General features: G+C 44.7%; 1 protein-coding gene across 1 annotated transcript in view; it reads right to left on the reverse strand.

Moving 5' to 3' along the window:
- The window catches only part of NUP205 (nucleoporin 205), a 1,887,652-nt gene that overhangs the window by 831,450 nt on the left and 1,032,612 nt on the right, over positions 1-23,590 (reverse strand). Inside the window, exons 24-25 of the mRNA XM_069628771.1 lie at positions 7,953-8,102; positions 834-908 (exon numbers count right to left, since the gene is read on the reverse strand). Coding sequence (XP_069484872.1) covers positions 834-908; positions 7,953-8,102 — 225 coding nt within the window. The remainder of the gene's footprint in view (positions 1-833; positions 909-7,952; positions 8,103-23,590) is intronic.

The raw sequence follows: 23,590 nt of genomic DNA on the forward strand, positions 1-23,590 counted from the left end.
GTTATTAGTGTAGGAGGGCTCTGTGTACCATTGCCATCTGCTGCAACACAGGTTAGCCATTGTTCGCGGACTTACGATTCCTTTCAGGGAGGCTTTGCGAGTCTGGTTCAGAAAGGGCAAGGTCGCTTCTCTCCTTTTCGCCCTTTCGGTTCTTGCTGCCTTTCTCCTTCTCTTGATTTGCCATACTGGGATAGCTGTCTCGTCGTGCAGTCTGCCTTGCTCGTAGTGTGCTCTCGTGTTCCACCTCTAATCCCTGTGGGGAAGGGGTAGGGCCGTCGGGTGTGTGAGATTCTGCTCAATTGCCTGACTTTGCCAGACCCTTGTGTTGGGACATGTCAGGAAAACGGCTCTAGTGTTAGTCTGCTGTCTTTTGTGGTATACGAAAGTGTTAGTGTAGGAAAAGGGGGGATAGTGTTTCTGAGTGTCGTACGTGGTAGGATGGGAAAAAGGTGTTATAAGAAGGGGGATACTGCGTCTCACCCGTTGGTGTCCCAATTCCACTCCCTGAGGACCCCCCATCCAGGTGATCCTCCCTCAATGGTCCACCCCCAGGAACTGGATCCAATAGTGATGGCCGTGTCCTGGCCACCTGGATGACAGACCCCCAGGGACTAGTCAGCGAGACACGTTCAGGTTTCTCACAGTACCAAATGAACTCCTCCTCACCAGAGCATGTATGGTTACGTTTCTCAAGGACTAGATGAATTCTCTAAAGTTATACATTTTTGGAAATTAAGTAGAAAGTTAGGAATCGCTCATGATTAAGGATATAGTAAAGAAGTAGATGAACTGTACAGAAAAAACATACAAGGTAGAAAACTTAATTGTTTTACCTTTTGTGGCAGTATCAAAATGAACAAGCCCACTCACAGATCGACTTTCTTCCTCAACACCACCTTCAGCATCAGCTGTGGGAAATTAAAAAGAAATGTGTCAAAACAAGCAAAACGTCCCTCAAGTTGACTTAAATTGGCACTTTAGGGACCAACATGAAATTGGAAGGCAGGTATTTAGTCTGGCATACTTATGATAAGATGGTGCTTAATGACATGGCATAATGTTTTGTTTTTTTAAAAACATTTTTATAATTAACAAAACTTAACGGTGCATTTCATACATTATTTGAATATTACGCTCCTCGTTACGCTATGGCTGCTACCTACCCTTTACCCTCCCTCCCTTAACTCAAGCCTACTCCATTCCGCCTTGCACCATTGTATCCTCTTGGGATGTTCCCTCTTCCGTCCCCTGGGAGGTATCGCCCTCGCTTAAAGATACCAGGGTGGACCCGACCAATGTAGCCACTAAGTGCTTCCAAGCCATCAATGTATCTGCCTCTTATTCCCCCCCCCCTCTACTGGCTGCTTCGGTCCATACCACCGTTTTCGGTTTCAGCCCACTTCTTGAGGTCATTCCACCATACCTCTACCTTTGGCCTACCACGTGCTTTCCACCCCATAGCAATCCTACGCTTGGCCAGTATGTAGGCCAGGTCTTGAGTTTGCTCATATGCTTTAGCTTGTGTGGTCTAGGGAACCCCCCCAATATACATGCCCACACCAAATCCACGTCCAGCGTGATCCCCGTTTTTTGTCAAGCGGTGGGCTACTTCTTTACAGAATTTACTAATTTCCAGGCATGCCCAGAACATATGAGTCATTTTCCGCATTTACTTCTCCGCTTTTGGGGCACGATTGTATTCCTGCATTTTTAAATCGGGCTATCCTCTGGGGGATCATGTATGCTCTATGAGTTACGTATAGCTGGATTTGTTGCAACCTTGCATTTCTGGACACCGTCTTATGATATCGTTGAGCTCTCTCCCACAGCCCGTCATTCATACATTCTCCCACTTCCTCTTCCCACTCTCGTCTTAACTGTGTTACCTCTTTCCCCACCCTGCTCATCAGTAGTTCATAAATTTGGGAGACCGCATGCCCTCCCTCTGTAATGTCATATTGTTTCAATGGTTGCATCTGGCAGGTCTTCCAGCACTATTTCAGACCACAATCTTTGACTCGTCGCACCAGTCTACTATATGTGATGTACTGCCCTTGATGTAGGCCTGTGTTCTCTGCCAATGCGTCAAACTCCAGTATTTTCCCATCTTGCCATATGTCTCCCGTAGTTGCAATGCCCACCGATTCCCTGTGCATGCATATTACTGTCCACTTTAGTCAGTGCTACTAGTGGTATTGGGGGGGGGATCCCTTTATATCTTCCCAGGGGAAATATGCACACTTTTTTAGGGTTGACTTTAATGCCCAAGAGCAACGCAAATCGCTCCATCACTTCTAGGATGTATTGCAAGTTTTCCTACGGGTATCTTAAATACAACCGCATATCATCCGCATATAACGATATTAGATGCAGCCCTCCATTCGTGCGGATCCCCACCTCTTCGTACTGTTGTCTGAGGTATATCGCTAGGGGCTCTAATGCAAGGATATAGAACATCAGGGACCAAGGGCACCCCTGTCTGGTACCTCTGCTAAATTGCCATTTCTCCGAGATAACCGCTCCAATCTGTACCCTGGCTAGTGGTGAGCTACAAAGCAGTTTAACCCATTTTAGATAATCAGACCCTATACCATAATACCGCAAGGCGGCTATCAGCCATGGCCATTTCACAGAATCGAAGGCCTTCACCGCGTCCAGTGAGACTATAGCGTCCTCTTTGCTTCCCCTTCTGTTTGTTCTATGACTCAGTGAAGACTCCTAAGATTGTCTGATATATTTATATGTGGGACATATCCAGTTTGATCAGGATGTATAAGTTTGCTTCTTATAACACGTCTCAGTCTCCCGGCCAGCACAGCCGCAAATATTTTGCTATCCTGGTTCAGCATGGACAGCGGTCTGTACGATCTGCGCTCCATGCTCGGCCTGCCAGGTTTAAGAATCAGAATGATTATTGCTTCCCTTAGGGATTCTGGCAGCGTTCCAACTTCGAGAGCTTCATTTAACCTGGCCAGTTGTGGGGGAAGCACTTCTGTCTTATATGTTTTATAGAACTCGCTAGGAAGTCCATCCGAGCCCGGGGCTTAGCAAGTGGCCAATTCCTTGACCACTGCTTATAATTCCTCTAGTGTGGCAGGGGTGGCCAAGTTCTCTCTTTCTTCAGCACTCAATTTTGGTAGGCCAATGTCTTCTAGTATTTCCTCTATCTCGCTATCATTCCCTTCGTCTGTAGCTCAATAATAATAAGAATACAATAATCTATAACACTCGAAAAAACCTTAATTCACTCCTTCTTGGGTATCAAGAGCCTGTCCTCCCTCTCCTTGCATTGCTCTAATCGTTGGTCTCAGTGTTTCACTTTCATACAACCATGCTAGCAGCCGCCCGGCTGGTCTCCGCCAGCGTGTTGCCTCTCTAAGTATTTCTTATAATTTAAATTGCATAACTTTTCCCAGTGTGTCTCGCACGATTGCTTTAAATGGTTTATGGTATCAGCCTTATCTAAGGAGTCAACTCCACTGCGCGTGGCTGCCTCAAGTTTCACCTTTGCCTCCTGCAGTTCTTGCAGTATTCCCCCTTGCGGTCCTTTGGATTCAGCTATCGCTGCTCCCCTTACCACCACTTTAAAGGCCTACCATAGGGTGCCTACCGATTTCACGCTTCCAGTATTGTTTACAAAATATTCAACAATCTCCTTTCTCAAGTCTTCTCTAAACCCCGTGTCTTTTAATGCTTTGGCTCACAGCCGCCACATAGGGATTCTAGCTCTGGGGGCTTGATGTTGCCATGTTAAAACCAGTGGTGCGTGGTCTGAGAGGATTCTCGCTCTATATTCTGTCTGTACTATCTCTCCTATCATATCCGGGGAAGCAAATATGTAATCTAGCAGTGTATTCAAATTATGTGGGGCTGAGTAGTGTGAGTAATGTCTATCCTCTGGGTGGTGTAACCTCCACATGTCTTCTAGCTTAGTCTTTCAGCAGGGTTTGCAAGGTTCTGGCTGCCGGGGTGGGTTTGTCCAATTTCCCATCTGACCTGTCCATTCTGGGATTTAGCGTACAGTTAAAGTCGCCTCCCCATATAACCGCTCCTCCTCTCCCCCTCCCCAAGTATGGGGTTATTTTGTTGTATAGGGACATAAAATAGGCCACGGTATCTTGGTTCGGGGCGTATATGTTAATAATACACACCTCCCTGTTTTCTATTAGTCCTCGTATCGTCACCATCCTCCCATCTGGCTCCACCGCTGATTGTAGCAGCTGAAAAGGGACATGCAGTGCCACCCAGGTACTTACCCCTCTAGCGTATGCAGAGTATGCTGATCCCACTGTGGTTCCTTTCCATTTTTTCCCAATCACCTTTTGGACATGGCATAATGTTTAACGTGCTAAAGAAACTTTAAGCACATACAGAAAAAGTAACTTCTAGAATGTCTAAAAAAGCAGAGACCTTCTTTTGTGGGCACATGTTCCAGAAAGTGAATGCAGAGAGGAACTGACATGCAAAGAAAATAAGAGTAACCGAGATAAGTTGCCACAATAAGCAGAGCTCGAGCACAACCATTACCGGCACTAGAGATTGATATGGAAGGCGCAAGAGGCATGTTTTACTTAGAAAGCAATATGTAGATGTTGCACGGTAATTTGGTCATTCCCATTTGTCTTTGGCACTAGTTTCGAAATGGAGGATATCTGAGGTTGAATGGATTTTTGCTCTAAACCCTAGATACCCTCTTGAGGTGGTCAGTAGCCTCATTTCAGTACCTTAAAAAGACGCTCCAAAACCCATTTAAACATCAGCTCTATCTGCAAAGTGTAGCACTCAACCTGAGAGGTCAGCTACACTATCATGCCAATTAAACATGGAATTGTGGGGAGGTGAAGCAAATGGGCTAAATTAAAGTAAGTTCATATGAGAAAAAACAGTTTTTATTTCTATGAATAGCCAAGTTCAATGCCTGGAATTCACTTATGGGCTTCTCTTTTTGATCGAGAACTTCCATGTAAATGAAAATGATGATGGCACTTTTAACAATGTCTGTGCTTGTCTCATTGCAATTGAATCAAATGATTGTAACATGATTTGAAGAGGGCTTGTCTTCACTATTTTTGAATGCATTACGGACACATTTTAAGTGGAAAAGGTAACTTGAAAAGTCAAACCTTGCATTCGTAGTGCTGGGCTAAAAAGAAAAGTGCAGGCCTCTTGATAGGGGCAGTGTGTGCCACTCCTATGTGGTTATGTGTAATATGTGATAATACCGGGTGAGCCTGAACAGATTAGGTGATTTACACATCCAACGAATAACCAAGGAATGCATGAACTTTCTTCCTTTTTATGCATGTGTTAAGATGGATATGTAGGATCTGGCCTGGTCAACAAATTTACGAGGCCATGCTAGTAAAGATGAACAGGGAGCTCTAAGAGGTTAGCCAAAACTCAATCAAGTTAGTGTGGAGAGTGGTCAAGGCTTAGTCTCGGGCGAGTGAGAGTGTGGTAAGGGGTCCTCAATGGGTCCACACAGTATGGCACACAATAATTCAATTTAGACAGTCAGTTATAAAAAATACTGTTATTTATTTTAGGCCTATGGAAAAATAAATCTATCATTTACCATTATCACACAACACTCTATAATACAAATATATACACATCAAGTAATCAAGCAAAGCAGGTAAGTAGGTTAGATACAGTAAATGAATGGTGCCAAATCACCAGAGCAACACTAACTTGAGAAGTCCAAACCCTAGGATGAATGTGGCCTTGTTCCCAAAAGTCACACGGTTCAATACAGTGTTTCCCACCAGTATGAGTTCTCTTTAGAAATTATGCAGTCGGCTTGTGGGGGTGATTAGTTTCTAACTATTTCAAAATTCTATAACAATTTACCAAAGTAAAGTGAAGACTTCTCCTTTCTTCCAGACCCAAGGCTAACCCAGGGGTAGAAGACCAGACCCAGGTTTGATGGTCAAAGGTGAGTGGAATGTAGTTACGAGACAAGGGGACTTGTTCACAATGCTATCCTATGGAAGGGTTGGGGAGATGGCACAGGCACAATGATGCTTACTTAGCCCCCTCACACAGATTTTCTGGAGATGTCTTCGTGGGTAGTCTGGGGGCTGCTGGGGGCTTGATCATCCACCGTTTGTTTCAGTGAGAGCCAGGAGTTGCGTGTTTGAGGATTCCTCCGGTCGGCTGGTAACCCCGTCGGTATAGGAATGCAGAATTCAACAATTCAGGACACTTCACTGAATGGGAGAAGGCGAGTTCCAGCAACAATAACCATTTCAATGCAACGGCAGGCATCCTTCCAGTCGCGGTCACAGCAGCTGCTCCAGGACAGGTTCCCTTGAAGGTGGGAAATTCAGAACCGCAACAGTTCCGGCATGTTAGCCTATGAGAGAGTTGACCAGTCTACCGGGCAGTTTACGGACACTTCTGATGGCTCTGAAGAGCTGGACCCTCGAGAAGGCATCCAGACTAGTTGGTCCCAATAGTCCAGGGGCTGAAGCATATAAGGCAGAGGAGCAGGGCTTCATCAGGCCAGACACAAGAAGGGGTGCTGTGCCACTTCAGGAGTTGTCTTTGGATCTTTAGCAGGCTGCTGCTCTTCGAGGGATTCTTGGTTCCAACGTAGATCTCAAGAATATCTGCAGGGCTCCTCCTTTTATCCAGGATTTGAGCTGGAAGCAAAGGCAAAGCCCACCAATAATAAGGAGTTGCACCATTCAAACAGCCAGTCCTCCAATCACAGTTTCACTTATGCCCCAGAAGCAGATTTTCTGACACTAAAGATGTGTACTGGGACTAGACTGTCCCCCAATCCACCTCCTAGTTCACACCCACCCACATGCTCACTAGCCTGCGAAGGCTGCAGCGTCCCGGGCAAGTGCATGATCTTATAAGGACATTCCTGATCTGAGGGGGCAGGAAGAAAGCCAAACTACAATATGGCCAAAGGAAAAGCTAAAATATTATGGCATGGCCGTTTTAGGGCACTAGCAACTGTTAGTAGACATATGTGATAAACGCGAATGTACACATAAAAAATAATGCAAAAACGGTTAAAATGTAAGCGCTGCCACCAGCTTGTCTTTAGACACACATAAAAGTAACCAAACATTCTCTGTGTAAACAGATAGGGCGATGTCAAAGAAAACCCATTGCATTAGAAGATCCTGTGTGCAATGTTAATAATGCAAGAACTCAAAAGGGAAACAGTTTCCCAGTACCAATAGTCTGAAGGACTGATCAGTTTTCCCATAACATGTGATCAAAAGACAAGGGAAGTGAAACTAAAGGCTTTACTTGATTTCAAACAGTCAGGGAAGGATAAAAAACAGGGCAAAAACAATGGGGCTCCAATGGGAAACTATGGAGGGAAAGTTGCAAAAAGAAAATCTTTCCTGGTAGCATGAAATCGGTAGCACAACAGCCCATCATATTTAGGAACATCCTATCTGCCAACATGTTCTAAGAATCTAGAGGGAGCACTTCCTGCAAAAGCTAGGAAATATAGATGTTCTTCAAACGTCTATTTTTTTTGTTCTACTCTTAATTTCCAGTGGGGCCTACAAAACAGTTGATCTCAGAGGCTACCAGGGCCATGACCACTCACGGCTATACAGAGCTAGAGAAAGGATTTTGGGGAGGCCTTTATATCTCTAAAATTATGCAATGGCACCTTTAACCATAGCCAGCTAAGAAACCTGAGAAAACTACTTTGAAAGACCTCAGTGATGCGTATGATGTGATACCTATGACCATAACCTTTGAGTCCAGAGAATCAGGCTGCCGACCCTTTAAAGCCATAACCGGGGCATTCTGCATAAGGTATTCCAGACACCACTTGCCCCAGTAGACCAACAGATATTTGCCATTCAGAGATGGGTGTAAACTAAGTGGAAATGTGCAGTAGATATGTCTATGGATGTGTTTATTACTGCTTTTGCATGCTAGTTTAACTATTCTTTTCTAAGCACCAGACTTACAAGAATATAGCCTCATAGGCATGTCATCCAAAATCAGGTGTAGAAGTCTTTGCGTGTGGGAGCGCTGCCGGTTCAGTGATGTCACACGCAGTTCTATTGAAGCAGTCTTCAGAAGCCAGGACATCTGGTTCAAGGTAGATATCTCATGCTCTGAAACAAAATTAGACAATTCCTGAATCTGCTGAAATGCATATAATATGAATCTGACATGTTTGTAGGAATGCCAAAAAGTCAACTACTGGATAATACATATAATTAATGCTATGAAATGCACAATGGAACTGCTTCCATTCACACAGAGGAGAAAAGATTAATTTCCCTGTTGTGAAGATAAGAGATTAAGGTCGCTGCAGATGGACTATAGTAATACAACACAGCAGTAGATCAGGAAAATAAGGCATTTGAAAACAGACTGATCTGTTTACAGGTCATATGTAATGTATAGGCAACTAGAATCGAGCAGCATTTTAGATTCCTGCTCTCCATCCACAATATCCTCAAAGGCACATTTTACAGATCTGGTACTGCCAGAATGGGCACATATAGAGACAATTTATTTTATAATTGCAATTGTTTTTTATATGCTCAGAACACAGAGGCCACTTCAAAGTGTATGTATACTGAAAAGAGGACAGTTCAAAGTCTGGGGAAAGAAGTGATGCATTAATCATAATCAGAACAGGAGTAACTTCAAGGATTTGGGGAACTTCAGTCAAAATGGGGCAAAGTGGCGATAATGTAGGAGCAATTGTAAAGGGAGCCTAGGGCGTGAGGAGTTCAACTAACAAAATGTGCGGTGGCCAGAATGTTTCTGGAGGTCAACGTTACACATTTGTTGGCTGGTAGAGGGAGAAAACTTTGACGAAGTGTTCTAAAGTGGGACCATGGACTACTTCATGAACAAGCCATGACTCATGTAGTTAATTAAGCATTTTGCATGCAACCAGCGGGGGTGCAGTGCGGTGAGGGAAATGTGGTCAGAACGAAGATGGAGAAATTACTTACCGGTAATGTTCTTTCTATGGATTCTTCTCCTGCAGATTCCTCATCTGCTATCCTTCCAGTGTCAGCTGCCTCAAAAGTTAAGAGGGAGCAGAAGGACTAGACATCGACCGTCGACTCCTCTTGGCTTTTCTGCACCACTCCCTCGACGTCGCCAGTAAATACATTGGGTCACTGCATCCCGTACCTCAGTTCCCCAACTTTCTTCCCTCAAGCTAAGCAGCTGCAGAGGAAGAATGCATAAGTATTCGGCTCAATGAAAGCCACAAAATAAACATGATTTTTTTTGTTTTTTGGGAGTATTAGTCACCGTACTGAGAGCAACAGGCTGACAGTACACAACCAACAGCACCAAAACGGTTCTATGTGATTTTACCAACTACAATTACAGAGTAGTACATTTAATCACAGACAAAATAACAATTCTTTTATCATTTGGGGGTTCCCCCCCACCGAAACCCTGTTTGATTACTCTTATAACACCACCCAAACCCGACCCATTTTAACCCCTTTAACCCAATACCCTTTATTTAATGTTTGCAGTGTTTTTTGGTATTATGGTCCACTCTGAAATGTACCACTCTCTAATGTTTTAGATATATTGACTTCATACCCACCGAAACGTGCCCAACATCCAATAGTCACAACCTAAAGTTGTTGTTGCGCTAGCAGAGATCAACCGGAAACATCAACAGACCACTTTCATATCACAGCAGGATGGGAAGGCGATCAGCCAACAGCAGGAAAATAATCCATAGAAAGAACATTACCAGTAAGTAATTTCTCCTTCAATGATTGCAGTGTCCCGCAAATTCCTCATCTGATAGATGCCCAAAGCAGCACAGAGTGTGGAGGCGGGATAAAAGCCCTCAGACAAGCAAACTTCAACACTGCTCAGCCGAATTGAGCATCCAAACCATGTGCCACATCCAAGCAATAATGCTTAGTGAACATGTGGCGCGACTTATCTCTCACATATCTCCCACTGGCACACCCACTTGTAAAGCGGAGGATGTCACCATGCCCCAAGTGGAATGTGTTTGGATGTCTGATGGCAGTTCTTTTCCCACTTTATGATAGCACTAGCCAGCGGGAAATAGTCTCCTTGGTCACTGCCAGACCTTTCCTATACAGAGTGAAAGCCACAAAAGTTTGGTCATCACGCCTAAAATCTGCCGTCCTGGCCAATTAAAAGCAGAGGGACCTCTTCGGGTACAGCCTATGCCGTCATTCCTCAGCCTTAGAGGGGTGAGGTGGAAGATGGAACACTAGCAAGTCAATGCTCTGGGAGACCCTGAAACCACATTTGGCAGAAATTTAGGGAAGACTTTAAGAGAAGTGTTCTCTCTGATAAACCATAGACAGGGCAGTCTGCAAGAAAGAGCATGAGGTTTGCTCACACACCTTGCAGTGGTGATCGCTCCAAGTAAAAACTGTCTTAAGGGTGAGTAACCTAACAGTGCAAGAATGCATGGGTTCAACTAGGAGATGGAATCTGCAATGTCTCTCGAGGAGCTCCGCGTAAAGGCGACCAGTAGCTGGGCAGAAAAAAAACAATCTGAGGGACCTCGACGCGTGAGGGATTGTGGGTACAACGCACGTCACTATAGGGATAGTATTTCAGACACGCCTTGTCGACGTCCCTTTTCGACTACGAAAAACAAAATGCAATACTCCGCAGTGACCACTGGATGTCGGACCTATGCACAGCATGTGATTCTAAGCAGATTAACAAACATCAGAAACAATGATCTAGTAGGTCTGCATGCAGCCAGCAACACCTCAAGTACCTCTTCTGATAAGTCCCAATCATACCTCATCCTCTAAAGAGCCACGTACGTAGGTTGAGGGACTCTGGGTTCGGATGGCGCACCAGACCTGATTGGCCATAGGAGGTCCACCCTCCGAAGTAGCCAGAGAGGTGGCCAGAAGGCCAATTCCAGGAGCTCAGAGTACCATGTCCTCCTCGCCCAGTCTGGGGACATCAAAATCATGGTGGTTCGAAACGTCATGGGAACCCACAGAATGACTTATTGGTGGAAACACAAAATGGAGGGCAAAGACCCACTCCACCAGAAACTCATTTCTTAGTGCGCCCCTCGCTGGGAATTCCGACAAGCAGAACCGTCTGCACTTTGCGATGGCCCTCGTGGCAAACAGATCCACTGTAGGGGTACTGCACAGAGCGAAGATCTCCTAGACAACATCTGGATACTTCCACTAATGCAATACCGTTTTCTGCCTGCTCATAGCATCCGCCAGCCTATTCTCTGCTCCAGCCAGATGGAAGCAGAGATTTGGTTCTCCAGCAACCAGAACCACATATGCAATGCCTCCCTGCAAAAGGGCAGGGATCGCACACCTACCTGCTTGTTGAGGTAGTGCATGGCAACGGTTGCGCATCAGAATAAGGACAGATTTCCCTCTGAGGGAAGGCGCAAAGTCCATCAGGGCTAGATTGATCGCCCGCAACTCCAGTCTGTTAATGTGCAACTGGCGTTCCACTCTGGGCCAAAGAATGCTCACCTACAGATACCCGCAGTGAACGCCCCATCCCTTCAGGAATGGGTACGTGACCAATTGGTACTGGAGCCACAGTGGCCAAAAGGCTTATCCTACCATCATGCTCTTTGCTCGCCCACCAAGAGAGGTTGTTAGCCACCAACCTCGACGCCCTGAAAATGTCCTTCAAGGTGTCAAAGTATTGGGCCCACTGATCTCTCAAAAGCCATTACAGGGGTCTTATCCGTAGTCTGGCCTCTGGTACCAGAAAAATGCAGGATGTAAGAGGCGGAGGAAGGAAGCCACTGGCAGACTGTTGTCTTCCTGGAAAAACTTCACCATCTGCCTGACACTGGTGACTCTCATCAGGAAGAGGGGGGCTGAGGGGGTGAGAGCCTTCCCTGCCCGTGTATCCAGGACTGCACTGATGAACTGGAGCTTCTAAGGTGGTGTGGCGTGGGAATTGGGAAGATACCCAGACTGAGAAGCAGGGAGTAGGTTTCTTCGAGCTGCATCAATACCTGCTCCAAAGACCTTCCTCGAATCAACCAATCGTCCAGGTAGGGAAATGCATGTATACAACCAAGGTTGTCCGCCACCACTGCCATCAGCTTGGTGGAAACCCTGGGCATGGAGTTTAAGCCGAAGGAGAGCACCTTTAACTGATAGCGAGTGTCCCCGATGACGAATCTCAGGAACCGGCTGTGCTTCCTATGGATGGGCACGTGGGAATAAGCATCCTGAAGATCCAGGGACACCAACCATTCCTGGAGCTCTAGAGCCTGAAATATTTATTTCATTGTCCCCATTCTGAACAAGTCCATCCTCAGGAACTTATTCAAGTCCCCGAGTTCCAGGATGGGACAGATTCCGCCTCCTTTCTTGGGTACGAGAAAGTATCCAGAGTACCAGCCCAATCCTCTCTGCTCAGGTGGCACCTCTTACACTGCACCCTTTAATAACAGGGCTGTCAGTTCGTCCTGTTCCAGTTGTTGTTGAGGGGCCAGGGGATGGTATGTCCAGAGGTCTTTTTAGAATCCCCATCTGACGAGCTGCAACGCCCAGGCATCAGAGTTTTTCTTCTTCGACCTCTCGCAGTGCTCAGAGATTCTCCATCCAACCTAAGAAATGAGTGAGGAGAACTCAAAGAAGCTTTAGCAGGCGCTGGTGCCGCTGCCACTACTTGCCCTTAGAGGCCCCTCTGCCTCGTCCAGGATGTGTGAAATCCCTCTGCCCTTGTCTGGCTTTCATCCAGTGGTACATAAGCCTGTAATCCCTGCTTCAAGAGGAGAAGCCAAAGGTTGCACAGCAAGACCCAGTGATTTAGCAGCAAATTTAGAGCCTTTAAACTTTTCCAAAGACTCGTCTTTGGGCAGAACAGGTGTTCACCGTCAAATGCCATGTCCAAAAGTTTGGCTTGGACTTTAGGTGAGAACCCCAAACTGTGGAGGTAAGCCGACCTCTGCAGCACTGTGGACATTCCCATGACATGGCATACACAATCTGCAGTGTCCATGACCGCTTCTAGCGCTTGAGAAGCCACCTCCTTTCTATCATTAATTAAATCGGAAAGGCCATCCTACACCTCTCCAGCTGGGAGGTGAATCGTGGCTTCTGCACTCATCCTCCACAGCCCATGAGAGTATTTTGCGAAGGCAGAGAAGGCATTAATTGCCTTCAGGGCCATGCTCCCTGATGCAAAGATCTTCTTGGCCAGGGCATCTGTTTTCTTGGACTCTGCATCAGTGGTAACGTTAGAGGTGAATGTGGCTGGGCTAGAGCTCACTGTGGTGGCTTGGACCACCAACCCCTCTGGTGTAGGGTGAGACAAGTCTCCCCTGATCGGTTTGTACTTTTTCATGAGTTCGGCATCCACAGAAGGTGAGGAACATGATTTTTGCCACTAAGTACCAATGGGGTCCAAAATGACCACATTAAAGGGTAATGCCCTCTGTTTGTGGTCCCTTATCCAGGATGTCCGTTAGGTCGTATTTCGTGAGGGGCTGGACCTGGATGCCTAGACCCAAGGCCAGGATCCCCTTTTCAACTGCCCTTCTGTACTGGGCATTGGGGAGCCCATAGAGGGATGCCTGCTGCAAGTAAAGGTCAGGTGAGGTGTCAAGCCCACTTGCGGCATGCAGACCTTCAGCCAGGGCTAGCAAATCGGCCTGGTCTATGAAATAATCGTCTCCCCAAACTTCCATAATCATTGGCTCCATGCCAAAAGGGACCAAATCCCCTTTGTTGTAGTAAATCGACATCACGTAGTCTAAGAACTCTGATTGCGACTCGGGGACAAAAGAACACTCGACCGCTGGTGCAGACAGGATCGTTACAAGACCTCTCAGCACAGATGCCTCTGGGGGTAACAGCATCGGAGTCACCAAGATATAGCTCTAGGGCATAGGACCCGACACTGTCACCTTGACGCCAGAACCAACTGTCATAACTGGTGCCTGAATCATATGCGGTATCGAGGCCGGAGCCATACCAGAAGTAGCCATTTCGAAGAGTTCGAGCATTTGCTCCTTAAAAGCCTCCCACTCTTCCCTCTGGGCACCCACCGCCAGGCAGGATTTACCGCAGTCCTTCGAAGAGTCAGTTTTGTGTCTACACTATGGCTTTGTCTTCTTGTGGAAGGGCGAATGGCCTGAACTGCTTGGAGAGTGCAATCGCTTCCTCACTTTCTTGCTGTATCTGCCCTCCTTCTCGGACGTGGGACCTTCAGTGTCAGGGCCAGAGGACCTGATGGTCGAATGTGCCAGAGACTTCGACAGAGGCTGCCCGCACGCTAATTTTGCCGTAATGCCCTCGGTTTATGGTCCCTTATCCAGGATGTCCGTTAGCTCGTATTTCATGAGGAGCTTGACCTGGGTGCCTAGACCCAAGGCCAGGATCCCCTTTTCAACTGTCCTTCTGTACTGGGCATTGAGGTGCCCATAGGAGGATGCCTGCTGCAAGTAAAGGTCAGGGGAGGTGTCAAGCCCACTTGCGTCGTGCAGACCTTCGGCAAGGGCTAGCAAATCGACCTGGTTTATGAATTAATCGGCTCCCCCAACTTCCACAATCATTGGCTCCATGCCAAAAGGGACAGAATTCCCTTTGTTGTAGTAAATCAACATCATGGAGTCAAAGAAATCTGATCGCGACTCTGGGGACAAAAGAACGCTCGACCTCGGGTGCGGACATGATCGTTACAAGACCTCTCGGTACAGATGCTTCTGGGGGCTATCAGCTTCGCAGACATCAAGGTCTTGCTGGACAGCATACGATCGGACACGGTCACCCTGGGTGCCAGAACCACCTGGCATAACTGGTGCCTGGCCTATCTGCGGTATCGAGGCTAGGGCTGTAACCGATGCATCCTTTTTCGAAGAGCTCAAGCATTTGCTCCTTAAAAGCCTCCCCACTCTTCCCTCGGGGCATGCATTGCCAGGCAGGACTTCGCCCACTCCTCCGAAGAGTCGGAGTTGTGTCTGCACGATGGCGTCGTCTTCTTATGGAAGGGCCAATGGGACGACCCGATTTGAAAGTGTGATCGCTTCTTCGCTTTCTTGCCTTGTCTGCCCTCCTTCTCGGGCGTGGGAGTGTTAGAGTAAGAGGACCCGACGGTCAAATGCGTCAGAGACTTCAACAGAGTGCCTGAGCGCTAACTTCGCAGACCGCTCCATGACCGAACTCGGGTTCACCTGCTGACAGGAACCGCACTGCTCAATGTTGTGTTACTTCCAGAGACACCATATAGGCTCGTAATTGAAATCTCCGCGTCACAGTCTTGGCAGCGTTTGAATCCCGAATCGTTATGGCCCAACATATCTGCGACAAATGACAAAAAGAAAATCGTTCTCAGCGTTGAGAAATGTTCTGAAAATAGCATGGTGAGCACGTGGAAAAAATGAAAGGAGATATGGGAGTGCAGCGATGCAATATATGAACTGCCAAAGTCACGTTCATAGTTGAGGAATGGTGTAGCAGAGTCAAGAGGAGTCGACAGTAGATGTTTCTGAGGCAGCTGATGCTGGAAGGATACCTATCAGATATCTATCAGATGAGGAAGTTGCGGGAGAATGCAATCCATTAAAGAGATAAATAGTGAAGGACACACCCACCCCTTTTTGATAAAGATTTCAGCCGGAATCAAAATCAACAAAGGAGTTATCAGTGTTGAAGGTAACTCCTACGTTGCAGGCACAGGGCTTATAGTTAAGATGGGTTTGGATGGCCATGGAAAGGATAAGTGGGGTGCAGGCCCACCAAAGAAATAATAGCAGCTCTGACTTGGACAAGCTATGTGGGCTGTTAAGAAAGACGTCCATTTATGTGCTTATTTTTGTCAATTTGAGCAGACCGCTAAACTGCTTGCTGGCTTTTTGATAAGTAGTCCTTGCTGTCAGAAAGATTTCTACAGCAACTCCCTTGTAGCTGCAGCTCCTTTTAGGCAAGCTGCCACCAGTAGCCCATATGGCTACCTGGGGCAGAGGTGTTCCCATAGCACCCCATTTTGTCCCAGAGATTTCACACAAAGCATTTTGGGGAGTAGGATGGTGGGAGCACTTTAATTTACTTATGGCTACACCACTCACTGTCACACAAAGACGGTTACGTTATGTTAGTTAAATTTATAACGTGCATGTTCACCCAAAGGAATTTTGGCGCGAGGATATTCATAGTAACGCTAACTATACTGGGATTAACAAAAAAAGCAGAGTTTTAAGCAAGCACCGAAAGTGCAAGTGGTTCATAGTCTGTCTCAGTGTTAAAGGAAGAACAACTAAACTAAAAAAGACTACGTAGCCTTCTGCATTGTCAAGATCTTTTAACGTTTCTGAGTGATGCAGCAGAGGTCCTTTTGGCTTTGAAAGCCTTAGTCCAGCCGGATGGTCCAGGAGCTGCAGGGTTGTGATTGGAGTCTAGAACCATCAAACCAAGTGATCAAAAAGGACATACCTCTGCAACTATGACCCCTGAGCAAAAAATTGCCCTGATTTACCTGGCGTCTATGGCTTCTGGGTTCAAGGTGGCTGGCAGCAGAACCTTTTTACAGACCCCTACTACCCATTGACTATAATAAGGTGTAAAGTCAAAGCTGCGGTAGTTGGCAAGTGTAGGCAGTCCACAGATTTGCGCTAATCCCAATATCAGTTCAAATAGACAAGTTTTATGAATTAAACAGAAAGTTTTATGCACTCAGTCCTATTAATATTTGCTGCATGTTTTGTTCAACTAAGAAAGGTGGGAAAGAAACTTACCAAAATCTCAACATAAACAGACCATAAAGCCAGGTCCAAGTTAGACTAAACATTTTTGTGGCTTTAAATATGTTCAATATTTGTCAATTCTGTTGAATCATTTTTATTCAAACATGTTCTAAACCTATTGTCCTACTCAATCAGAATTGATTTTTATATGAATATATTTTAAACAAAAAAACAGAACATTCAGATGTGAAACCTGGATTCATTTTCCTAATTTTGTTTTCAAAAACATGTTTTTTGACAAAATTGTCATGTCATCTAGTGCACACAAATATACTTCATTTCGGTCAGCACCTGTTTTTATAGGGTGTAAAGTCCTTTCTTGCAGGTATCCCTGCCTTAGCATTGGTGATGGAATCTGGGTATAGGAATACCATATGGATTTGAGGAGGATGAAAGGACATTGGCGGATAATCGCATTAATTGATCCTATACATTCTCCGTATTCTCAAAAATACCTCAATTGAGAATAATTAAATCTGAAGATATTACAAGGATTTCTTTGGCAAGTGCAAACAATCACAGGGCTATTTGTTATCTTAGCTCTGAGGCCATAATGAAATTTATCTGGTTTAATCGTGAGGAAATAAAAAATGAGGGTTTGACGCGGTTTACTTTTGATTGTGAGGCCATACTATTCTTAGAAACACCGGGCAAGGGTATTGAAAAGTTCGAAGAAGCAGGTAGGCCTTGTACGCAATCCGAAGCAGGTTTGGAAGGAGGAATGTTGGAAATATTGAAGTTTGTAGCCAATACAAAAGGGCTACCGTGGTTGGAACCTATGCTTTCGGCAATTTTATGTCTGAAAGCATCCATTCCTGCCAAATAGCCATTCAACAATATGAGTATGCAAATTATATCTTGGAACTCTTGTGGATATGTAAACTTAATGAAGTGGCACTCTGCTTTAACCTATGTATACCAAACAACAATAATAATGGTACAAGAAACGATGAAAACGGAGCCATTCGTGATTCCTGGTTACTTAACTTTTTCTTCACCTGCAAGGAGATCTCAGCTCGGGCGTCCATCTGGGGGTCTGATGGTTGGAGTTAAGATATCCTTGCAGGCTCAAGCGGAATTGGTTTGGGAATCTGCCAGTATATTGGGGATCCATCTTATACCCTCACTTAGATACCCCTCACTCATTATAATATCCCTATACTGGAATCCAGCTGCCTCCTCAGTTGAAGAGATGTTGGACGAACTAGATGCATGCTTATTATATATATCTGGTAGATACCACACTTGTGAAATCATTATAGGCGGTGACTTTAATTGTGATTGTAGAGATTTGACTGAAACCCATGAACTTAAATCGTCCACTCTTTCTCGCAGTAGAGGAGTTAAATTTAGAGAACTCCTCACAGAGTGGGATATGGATTTAATGGTGAGAAATGATATGAAACTTGGAATTACATTGGCAAGAGGCACGATGTAGTCAACGATAGATTATATATATGTATCCCACAATCTTATCATGCATACGGCACCGCTAGTAATAGGACAGATTGAGATTGGAGATCATGCACAACTTTCTACTTTTATTCAATTGAAATGTCATTCGCTTATGCCAAATATAACCTTGGCAGTGGTTGAAACTGATCGTCCTCTACATTCCATCAGATGGAATCGAGGGACCTGTAACTTTGTTGTTAAACAAATATCTTCAGAGATTGAGAGGATTAGACAAGCAGGGGGAAATTATGAAAATACACTGTGCACGCATTATTCCGATATAGTTGCCACAGCACTTGAGCGGTTTTCCAAAATACAAAATAAGGTGAAACATACACATCCACATGATCACACATGTAAACTATTAAAAAGGGATAAGAATAGGGTGTTGAGATATTTAAAGAAAAACAACTCGGGCTTCGAAGATAGCAAGGCAAGGAGGAATAGAATTTTATCAGCATACAAACACAATTTGAGATCTGCTCGTATTTCAAGATATAACGAGGTGAATTGTACATTAATTTGCGCCATTTTGGCTCATGACACAAGTAATTTGGCGTACCTTGAAAGCTGATAATGAATATGTGGCACTGTTCTCGTCGAATTGTATTCCCGAGCAGACATGGCAAACATTTATAAAGGTTAAATATCAACTGCCTTGCAAATTTTGTTTTGTCCCAGATGTTTCTCTCGAAAATTTCTAATATCCCAAGGCTGAAGTGGAACTGCAGTGATATTATTTGGGCAATTTCCATGTTGTCATATTCAAAAGCTGCAGGACCTGATGGTCTTCCTCCATGTCTTTATAAGGCGGATCCAGTGTTGTGGGCTGGCATTATAAATAATAAGTTCGACTCTATCATCAGGTCCGGGGAGGTTCCACCTTCATGGCTAACTGCTAATATAGTACCCATATTTAAAAAGGGTGCTCCATCTCGCCCAGAGAATTATCGTCCAATATCATTAATTGATACTGAGGCTAAGATTTTTTCAATCCTTCTCTTATATGAATTAGAGAAAGTAATTGGGGTCAATGACATGTACTCGAAATACCAAACCGGATTCAGGAAGAACATGAGCACAACCCGAAACGCTTTTATTATGTCGCATGTTATTGCTGGAGCAAAAGAAAAGAATTCTAATCCTGTCTATATAGCAATGATCGATAGGAGCTCAGCTTTCGACACGGTTATCCGCAATTTATTGTGGAAGAAAATGACGAAGATAGGGATTCCAACTGTGCTGATGTATTGGATCATTAAGTTGCACAAGAATACATCTTACAGAATAAGAATTTCACCAGAAGGTGGCACTACTGCTCCTATATGCACAACAATTGGTTTGAAACAGGGTTGTAACCTCGCGGCTACCCTGATTAACTTATACCTATCTGACCTGGGTGAGAACTGGGAAAATGGGAATTTGTTTTCTGTCAAAGTGGGGAGTATTCAGTTGAAATGGATTGCATTTGCTGACGATATTATTTTGTTTGACCCTACCCCGGTAGGGCTTCAAACTAAACTCTCATTATTTGAGACTTTCGCAAAAGCACATAACTTGACACCCAACTCAGCGAAAACTGCCATTATGACCTTTGGAGTTAAATCAAAAAGAGGCAATGTTAGATGGCAAATATTACATACACAAATCCATTGTGTGAATAATGCCATCTATCTAGGGTATTATTTATCAGCCCTCAATTCCATTAACTCTTGGTCTACTATTATTAAAAATAAAACTCGCCCACTATTATCTCAAATGAAAAGGATCTTTATCAAATATTGCAAATTCTCTTTAATCCCGCTAATAGATTTTATTACATTGAAAATTGAAAGTGTCATATTGTATACATTAGATATTTGTCTATGTGATATGACAATCACGCTTGATAGTTTACAGGGCTCTCTTTTGAAATCTGCAATGTTTCTACCAATGTCGGTTCCAAATGCCATTATTCGACATGAATTGGGGCTGGTTTCACTCTCAACTCGCTGGAAATGGAGACAGTTGTCCAATTACGTTAAGATTCATTATCCTCCAACAAATTCACTGTATATGGACTTGAACAAAATGTTGGGTTCTCAAACTTCTAAATCTTTTTTTAACTATCAATTGAAAATGCAACAAATCTTAGACAATGTAAATATAACTGTTGAGGATATACAATATCGTCCTGGTTTTGCTAAGAAAAAACTCTTTGAAATGGATTGGTGTATAACAATTGATTTAATTAAGACCTATGGGCTATATAAAGAATATGGTCTATATGTTAAACAGCGCATTCCACGATACGATCATGTCTTGTTATTTCCTTGTGAAAATATCCGAAAGGTATATATTCGCTTTAGACTGAACCTATACCACACAAGAGAAAGAACTAAGAACTGGGAAATGAATAAATCAAATAATTGTGTGGGATGTCGATTTGTTGAATGTAATGAATCCTATGAAACATTGAAACACCTTATACTGTATTGTCCTCATTTTAAGAACATAAGGACACTTAAATTGATGAAATTCGTGAAGATTGAATTTGAGGACTGCCTTGAAGTTTTGTGGTCCAGAATGATGCAGGGATTACATAAATTCTTAATATACGAGTTGGCAAGTTTTTGTAAGCATATTGAGAATGAATTAGAGCTATTTTTGTAGTTGCAATGATTGATTTAATGATTATCTGTAAGATTTTAAATTTTGTAAAGGTTCTACATGAAATGTTTTATGTATTTTGAACCAAATGCAAATAAAAAAAAATAAAAAAAAAATACCATATAGGACCGCCCCCTAGAAACCTAGGATTCGTAGTTGCCCTTTCCCTTCACAGAAAACCTGTGAGCACTGTCTTACTAATTGTCACTATACAACCACATGTCACTATTCAATAGCATCCCATTGAATAGTATGGGAAAACCTTGGTAATTAATCTTAAAATCCCCGCAAATTTCCACAACTTGTTACTTACCCTGAGCTCTCTCGGATTGGTTCCTAGGATACAGTTGGACTGCTTAAAGTTATTTTCTAAATGCTGATGTACATCTAATTTTAGAAAGCTGATCTACTCTAAAATCGTTTTTTCCCCCACTTACACCTTGTAACAGAATAACTGTCCATACATTTAGAGAGTGGTAAGTGTCCCAATTGTAGTGGTCTCTTCACTCAATATATCTGTGCTGTTAAAGAGTATATTGATTATGCTTTCATCTGTCGACGATCTATTGCTTAATAATACTTTGTGTTTGTTAACTGTACTTGATCTTAGCTTAAGCCTTTCTGTCAGCTACTCGTAAGACTGTGGTTAGACTGTTCAAACTTAGCAGGTTGACTTCCAAGTATGAGCTCTGAGAAATCCTCTTCTCTAGGATGTGTAATCTAGCTTCTAGCCCTTCCTAGTATTCCTTTCAGCAGGAATCGCTGGACAATGCATGCAGCCTCCTGGTGAACCCCCAACATCTTTGTGGACCTGTGGTAACCATGGAACCAGAGGTAGAGGGACCTACCTGCCTGGTTGGAACAGAACTGAGGCGACACAGTAGCTCTCATCTTGCTCTTTCGTGGGACATCTTGGCCCAAACTCCTGCAGCCATTCCTCCTTTTGGGAACCCCCTGAATCCTGTACAAGACCCTTGTCCTCATCACAGTGTCATGGTAGCCTGCTTGAAATGGTCACTGCTGGGGCAGAACTTCATTTTTTGGGGTTCAGGCTCCCTTACTTTCTGGGACCTATAAACAGTTTGCTAGCTTCCATTTTTTTTAGTCTAATTTGTGGCACAGGGGAATTCTACTCAAGTCCGCCTGCCACTATCTTTTTTCTGACACGACATCCCTTATAGGCCCTATGGCTACCTGGTCAAATATGGTTTTAAAAACAACCCTTTTTGTTTCTGGGGTGACTGACATGACAGCCACTGGTATTCCAATGAATCTTTCTAAGTAACCGTTTTGGGCCATATCTGTATTTATTATTTGCGCGTTAGGCACTTATACAATAGGAATATACTGTTTCAAAGCGCCCGCAAGGGAGGTAGGGTACACCACTATGCCTTGTGAGTAAATCAGAACGTGCAAGTGCAGAAGGCAAGAAGGGATAGGTGTAGGGGGGTCCAATCTCATGGGAGAGCCATGGACAAAGTGCTAGGAATGTTGAATGTTACACGGCACGAGCCACGAGAGGTTTAAGTGCGAGTCTCCAAAGCAGAGGGTGGGCAGATGCAAAGTGCTGTGGATAGACAGGAGCTGGGAGTAATTGGTGAGGGAGGTCAAGGCCCCGAAAATGCGTAAGATGCATACACTGATTCAGCAACTGTAAGACTAGCAGAGGAGAGAAGGTGGGAAGGAGGAAGAAAAGAGGAAAGTCTTAAGGAGCTTCAGGAATTTGAGAAGGTCCTGCTCAAGGCAGAGGGGGAGGTTATTCCAAAAGGAGGGAGTCCGCAGAGGAAAGTGAGCTACCCCCTGACCTCTTTTTAGCAAGATGCTTTACACACAGAGTTGGTGCCAGAGGAGCGAAGAGGTCTAGTGGAAGAGTATTTTGTCAGACAGTGTTGAAGATTGTGTGGTCCCCAGGGTCACACAGCGTTGTGGATGATGCAGAGGGATTTGAATTTAATCTGTGCAGCAACCGGGAGCCAGTGAAGACTTTTTAGAGCCGTGAGATGCAGTCCCTAGGATTAAGGCCAAGAATAAGACTTGCTGCTCTATTCTGGATAAGCTGGGGGGGGGGGTTGTCACAGAGTGGAGGAAGGAAGATTCAGGCGAAGGCTATTACAGTAGTCAAGTCTAGAGAGAACTAGGGCTTGGATCACATTGAGACTCTGCGGGAAAGTGAGAAAAGGTAGAATTCCTTTGAAAGGGAAGTGCTGGTAGTTTGACTTCTTGGAAATATCCTGAGTGTGAGGGAGGAAGGAGAGCGAGGAGTCGAAGACGATGCCAAGGTTTCTGGCTTCAGTTGAAGGAGCAGTAGGAGAACCCAAGCCGGAAGGCCAGAGTGAAGGGAAGGAAGAGGGAGCAGGGGTCCCAATGGGAAGTATCTCAATTTTACAGGTATGGAAGCAGAGATCATTGGACGCGCACCAGGACTGGATGGCAGAAAGGCAGTCAGGGATGATGGAGGGTGCAAGAGGGTCAGGAGGGAGTCTGAAGAAGAGCTGTGTCTCGTCTGCGTAACACTGAAAGTTGGAGGAGATGAGGAGTGCAAGGAGAGCAAGGTAGATGTTAAAGAGCCAGGGGAACAGAATAGAACCCTGGGGGATGCCACAGGCAGAGATGGAAGTAGGAGAGGAGAATGGGCCCAGGATGACTTGGGAAGAGCGGATAGTGAGGAAAGAGGACAGCCAGTCCAGTGCCCGCTCCAGGATACCAAGTATATCGGGGAGCCTTTGTATGAAGATGGAATGGTTAACTGTGTCAAATGCAGAGGAGAGATCA

The sequence above is a fragment of the Ambystoma mexicanum genome, chromosome 12, assembly GCF_040938575.1.
Source record: "Ambystoma mexicanum isolate Mex_15411 chromosome 12, UKY_AmexF1_1, whole genome shotgun sequence".
Taxonomy (NCBI): domain Eukaryota; kingdom Metazoa; phylum Chordata; class Amphibia; order Caudata; family Ambystomatidae; genus Ambystoma; species Ambystoma mexicanum.